This window comes from Crocuta crocuta, unplaced genomic scaffold (genome assembly GCF_008692635.1).
Source record: "Crocuta crocuta isolate KB4526 unplaced genomic scaffold, BGI_CrCroc_1.0 scaffold28, whole genome shotgun sequence".
Lineage (NCBI taxonomy): Eukaryota > Metazoa > Chordata > Mammalia > Carnivora > Hyaenidae > Crocuta > Crocuta crocuta.
Window position 1 is genome coordinate 8,086,063 of NW_027533256.1, and position 6,746 is coordinate 8,092,808.

The 6,746-nt window shown below is 41.1% G+C and overlaps 1 protein-coding gene across 1 annotated transcript in view; it reads right to left on the minus strand.

Moving 5' to 3' along the window:
- Positions 1 to 4,392, minus strand: part of GLUD1 (glutamate dehydrogenase 1) — a 40,664-nt gene extending 36,272 nt beyond the window's left edge. The window contains 3 exon segments of the mRNA XM_077746457.1: positions 929 to 1,405; positions 2,820 to 2,897; positions 4,299 to 4,392. Coding sequence (XP_077602583.1) covers positions 929 to 1,405; positions 2,820 to 2,897; positions 4,299 to 4,392 — 649 coding nt within the window.
- Positions 4,393 to 6,746: the final 2,354 nt, after the last annotated feature.

Genomic DNA, 6,746 nt, shown 5'->3' on the forward strand with positions numbered 1-6,746 from the left:
GGTTATGTTTAAGCACCTTTAAAGATGCATTGGGGAGAAATGTTTAAAAGTTTTTATCTGTCCAAAGGAAGCAATCTGACTGCAGAATCTACACATATTCAAAAATTTAAACTAAGGGCTAACTTGGTGACTACCAAATTGTAACCGATTCAACTCCTTTCTTCAGTACTTTATCTCTTCCCCAAGCTCAAATCTGGTGCTAGCCAGGACCAGTCCACACCCCCAGGGCTATTTCATTCCATTGGCTGGCGGGCAGTTCAGCATTCTACACCCTTTAGGATTTACTGTCAGGGCGCCCGGTGTTTATTTGTTGGAGATGTTACGTTGCTCACGTATTACTTTGTGTGTGTGTGTGTGTGTGTGTGTGCGCGCGCGCGCGTGTGCTCACGCAAAACTGAGGCTGTCAGGGTAGAAAAACAACTTAATTTAAAAGGCCAATGGTGTAATTAAATTAGTAAAATCATTTGGTTAGTACAACTGTCTAGATTTCAAACCTATGTTCCTTTATCATTGGTCACTGATGTAAAAATGAGCGGAAGAAAAAACCCCAGAAATAACTATTTCATAGTTTTCGTTCGGGTGAGTCATAGATGCTCACAAAAACTTGCAGAGGCACAATCAGATGGGCCGGCCATTCCCATTTCTAGAAATGCATTTCCATCAGGATCCACCCTGGGTGTCACCTACACTAAGATAAAAAGAAGAGCGGTGCAGCATCTATTCAGCATACAGTACCCACACTTGCAGACACCCGGGATGATGGCTGACGGGGGGAGCAAGACAGGACCACTACGTGGCGGTTTTCGGGACGAAAACCCACCATCCGTGCGAGACGGACACGCCTGCTGCCGGGGGCCAGGAGGGGGAGCGTGGGAGGAGGCCGCAGCCGGGGCCGGGCAGGGCCGCGGGGGGCTCGGCGGGCGCTCACCTCCCTTGCAGGGCGTGCGGTGCTGGCTGTGCTGGGCTCGGTAGCCTTCGATGACCTCCCAGGAGCCGTCGTCGCGTCGGATGGGGAAGGACAGGCTCAGCACATGGTTGCAGGGTTTGATAATCCGCAGGATGCCGCGCACCCGGTTCCGCTTCTGCTCCTCGCTCTCCCGGGTCTTGAGGTCCTCCACCAGCTTGTCCTCCACGATGCTGGCGCCGCGGTCGAAGAAGCCCTCCACCATCTTGAAGAAGTTGGGGTCGTCCTCGCGGTCGGCCGCCGCCTCGCTGTAGTGTCGCCGGNCGGGGAGGCGGTGTCTCAGGTCAGTGCGCGACCCCCCCCACCGCGTCTTGGGGAGCAGGCCTTCGTGGGGAGTCGGCCCTCTTGGGGAGGGGTCCTTCCCCGGAAAGGGGCCTGTCTGCCTCTGGGGGGCGCTGAGAGGCCGGTCCGCGAACCGCGCGGGGGGTTCGGTGATGCGGTCTGGCGGCAGGCAGGGCCTGGTGAGTCACAGCTGTCCCTCCTTTCCGCCCGCACGCCCGCGGGGCCGGCGGCCGCCCTGCACCCTCCGGCCTGCCCTCTGGTGTCTCTCCGGGGCTGGGCTCCGCGACCCAGTAGCGGCGGTTGAAAGCCGGGCTGTGGGCTTGGCTCTATCCGCGGGGACTGTGAAAGACTTACTGTCGTCCGGAGGAGGATTTTTGAGGTGGCTTGCCGGAAAGAAGAAAGGCTGGGAGCCGGGGAATCCCTTACGACGGGCCTTAATCAAAAAGCCAAGTTTTTTATTTCACTCCATGCAGCCACTCATTAATATCGAGATAAAAGTTATGCGAATCATTGTATCCAACATTTACTGACCGTGTTTCCCCTTTTAAGAAGTCTGTTCTTGAAATAGTTTAAAAACAAAAAGGCACTGTAGAAATGCAAGAATACTACTCTGGGAGATTCTCAGTAATATATGTGTTAAGTGGTCCAGAATAGGATTTGTAAACTTTTAAGCTACAATGAGGGTTAATTTTGTACTTACGCATATTTGATGAGCAATGCTAAAGTTATGCGCTCCCATGGGTGGGTTAGACGCAAGGAAGTCCAATGACTCAGTCTTTTTTAGAAAAAATTGTTTTTATGTCTTTATTCTGAGAGACAGAGACAGAGAGCGAGTGGGGGAGGGGCAGAGAGAGAGGGAGACACAGAATCCAAAGCAGGCTCCAGGCTCTGAGCTGTCAGCACGGAGCCCGTCGTGGGGCTCGAACCCAGGGATTGTGAGAGTTTATGAGCTGAGCTGAAGTCGGACACTTAACCGACTGAGCCACCCAGGTGCCCCACCAATGACTCAGTCCTAAAAAGCTACCAAATAAAAGCCACAACACCAACTTTAGTGGCCCCGGTATACTTTGGTGTTTTGACAATGGCGTCTTTTTTGACCTGCAAATCTACTTCCTGTCATTCACTTTATGCATCTATTAGAATATGGAAAAGAATGTCCTTAATTCTTACAATACACCGCAAAGTATACACCGACAACCAAGATCATTATATTCATCTATCTCAGTGTGCTCTCAAAGCAAAGAAGACACAGCTGATACTTTATCTTATTTGCTAGATAAGTGTATCATTATTTATTTTTGTATGTTGTTTTGCAGTGAAAAATACTCTCTGAACCGAATCCTGAATTTGTCTTGGTAAAAAAAAAAAAAAAAAAATCAGGGTGCCAGATTTCCTTTTCATTTGATGGTATTATCATTTTACATTGCAAAAACCCCCCTGAAAACCAACCCCCAAGTCCTAAAACTTTAGAATAAACTGATTAGCATCAGTAAATATGTGGACATTTTTTCTCTTCAGATTAAATTCTTTGGTGTGTTTTGAGGAAAGTGGTTGGAAAGCTTAGTTTTATTACCCTGTTTATCTCTTTCTTGATAGCCATAGCCTTCAGAAAAATAAATGTTTAACTTTGCTTCTTCCAAGTTGTATTCACCTGAATTCAAAAATTGGAAAGGCTATGGAAGTAGTGAGGAAATTATGTTTAATTGAGAGCCTCCTATGTATAAATATCTTACAAAATGGTTCCATAAGAACCCTGTAAAGTGGATGCTTTTATTTTTAAAATTTTCATTGTGTTTTAAAATTATAAGTTGTAAAAAAATTCAAATTGTGTAGAAAATTCAAATGGTATAGATAAAAGACTGATATTTTCCAAACACCACTATTCCTTTTTCCCTCTTAGTAGTAGTTGGAGTATTTCTTTTTAAACTAAAGTAGATATTATAAGTCCTGATTTAACAGTAGGGGGAACTGAGACTCAGAGAGGCCAAATAAATTGTTGATGGTCACGTAGCTAGGAACTAGCAGGCTGGGAATCAAACCTATGGTTTTGTACTCCAAAGTTACTCTATTGCTACTATCCAGGAAATATTTTAAGTATTTGTTGCATTTAAACTGTGATTTAAGGTCTAGTGAGTTTCAGCTTTACATTGATTTTTTTTCTTATTTTATTGCATTTAAAATTCTGGTATAGTTAACATATGGTATTACATTAGTTTCAGGTATACCATATAGTGATTCAACAATTCCATGTATTACATTGATGATTGCCTTTATAAAATATACAGTTATTTTGCAAATTAAAGTTTAATTATTAGTAATTTCCATTTCAAAAGGAGGCCAGAATTTAAAGGGAATTTTGGTCACTTGATTACATCCAACAAAGACAAATCAATTTCTGCCTTTGACATTTATGAGTTTTCCTTAGCTGTTTTAAAATTGCAGGTCATTTCTCTTTGATCATTGCATGCTTTTGTGTTTGAAAGTGCTTTTAAAAATCTTTCATAAAAAAATAAATAAAAATATTTCAGAAGAAGAGTTTTACGATTTAGAAGACATAGCACATAAATAAATGAAATATGTAATCTTTCAAAGAATGATTTGAAAAAATACATACTTTCTGCCATGCCTCTTTTTTTCTCTCCTGGACATTTCATTGAAACAGAATCATACAATATGTGGCCTTCTGTGATTGGCTTCTTTCACTTAGGCCAGTGTTTTAAAGATTCATCTATGTTGTTGCATGTATCAGTATTTCATATTTATGGCGAAATAGTATTTATTGTGTGGCTGTATCACATTTTTAAATCCATTCGCTATGGACATCTTGGCTGTTGTGAATAATGCTCTTATGAACATTCTTGTACAAGTTTTTGTTTGGACATTAGGTTTTCACTACTCTTGGGTTGCTGTTAACCTTTGGGGGAAAAAAAAGGTTTTTTTTTTTAACCTTGAGAAACTGCCAAACTGTTTTCACAGCAGCTACACCATTTTCATTCTTCCTAGCTGTGTATGAGGGCTTCAATTTCTCTGCATCCTCCCCAACACTTATTACTATCTGGTGTGAGGTAGAAGCTCAGTTTGGTTTTGACTTGCAATTCCTTGACGGGTAATGATGTTGAACATCTTTTCCTGTACTCATTGGCCATTTGCGTATCTTGGAGAAATGTCTGTTCATTTCCTTTTCCTATTTTTTTTTAAAGTTTATTATTTTATTTATTTATTTATTTTTTAAATGTTATATTTATTTCTAGGAGAGAGAGACAGAGACAGCGTGAGCAGGGAAGGGTCAGAGAGAGAGGGAGTCACAGACTGAAACAGGCTCCAGGCTCTGAGCTGGCAGTCAGCACAGAGCCTGACGCGGGGCCTGAACCCACGAACCACGAGATCATGACCTAAGCGAAAGTCGGACGCTTAACCGACTAAGCCACCCAGGCGCCCCTATTTTTTGTTTGTTTTGAGAGAGACAGAGAGGGAGAGTGTGTGGGAGCAAACGTGCCAGAGAGAGCCAGAGAGAGGGAGAGAGACTCCTCAATGGGCTCCACAACTGTCTGTGAAGAGCCTGAGGCAGGGCTTGAACTCCAGTCATGACCTGAGTAGAAACCAAAGTTGATTACTTAGAGCCATCAGGCACCCCTTCTTTTCATATTTTTAAATTGGATTATTTGTCTTTTTTATTGTTGAGTTGTAACAGTTCTTCATATATTCTAGATACAAATCCTTTATACGGTACTGATTTGCAGGTATTTTCTACTATTCTGTTGTTGCCTTTCCACTTTTTCAATGGTGTCCTTTGAAGCACGTTTTTAACTTTGATGATGTTCAATTTACTAATGTTATCTTTTGTTGCTATTGCCTTTGGTAATGTCTGAGATGTCACTGTCTACTTGGAGGTCATGAAGATTTACACCTATGTTTTCTTCTAAGAGTTTTATAGTGTTAGCTTTTACGTTCAGGTCTTTTTACATTTAGTTCTTTTACACTTTGGTCTCAAAATGGATTTTGAATTGATTTTTGTACATGGAATGAGGAAGGAATCTAATTTCATTCTCTGTGGATATCCATTTGTTCAAAACGTTGTTTCTTCCCCCCATTTAATTGTCTTCATACTCCATGAAAAATGAATTAACCTAAATGTGAGGATTTATTTCTGGACTGTTAAGTTAATTTTTACTTGCCCATATATCTTTCTTTACACTACTACCACACTATCTTGATTACTGTAGCTTTGTAGTAAATTTTGAAATTGGGAAGTGTGAGTCTTCTCACTTTGTTCTTTTTCAAGATTGGTTGATTATTCTGAGTGCCTTGAATTTTCATATGAATTTTAGGATCAAGTGGTCAATTTCTGCACAGACTCCAGCTGGAATTTTGATTGAGATTGAATCTGTAGATCGGTTTGGGGAGTTGCACCATTTTAATGATATCCCATCTGTGATTCATGAACATGAGATGTGTTTTCATTTGCCTAGGTCTTTGAAAATTGCTCTCAGCAGCGTTTTGTCTTTTCAGAGTAGTTCTGTACTTGTTTTCTTAAGTTTATCACTAAGCCTTTTATTCTTTTTTTTTTAATGTTTATTTTTGAGAGGTGAGGGGGCAGAGAGAGAGGGAGACACAGAATCTGAAACAGTCTCCAGGTTCTGAGCTGTCAGCACAGATCCCAATATGGGCTCCAACCCACGAACCATGAGATCAGGACCTGAGCTGAAGTTGGATGCCACAAGCCTTTTATTCTTTTTGATGCCATTGTGATTCGAACTGTTTTTTCTTAATTTTCAAGTTATTCATTTCACATTATAGAAATATAATTGATTGTTGTATATTTTTATTTTTAAAGTTTATTTATTTTGAGAGAGAGAGAGAGAGAGAGAGAGAGACAGTATCTCAGGCAGGCTCTGCGCTGACAGTGGGCAGCACTGGGCTCCATCTCACCAACTGTGAGATCATGACCTGAGCCGAAACCAAGAATCGGACCCATAACCGACTGAACCTCCCAGGCACCCCAATTATTGTACGTTGGTCTTTTATGCTTTCACCTTAATGAGCTCATTTGCTAGTTATGATAGTTACTTTAGTGGATTTCTTAGGATTTTCTACATATAAGCTCATATGCAAAGGGAGATAGTTTTACTTCTTTGTTTCCAATAGATGTGTTTTATTTTACTTCCTAATTGCTCCGTATTTTTTGTTATTGCCCAGTGTTTCTTTGTATGTACATGCCATAATTATTTTTTCTAGTCTCTCATGGATGGTCATGTAAGTTGCTTCCAATACCTTGAAGTCACAGCAGTGTAACAACAAATAACCTATTACATAGAACATCTATTTTTAGACTTTTTCTTTGGTCTCAGGACACTTTTTTCTTCCTAAGTATGAGCAGTGATTTTGAACTTAGGAAGAATTTAATAGCCATCAGAATTTTGTTTTCCTATAAAATTGTTCACTTCTCATTTGACCTAAGTAGACAAGTTAAATATTTAGTTTTTTTAAACAAGAGCTTCTA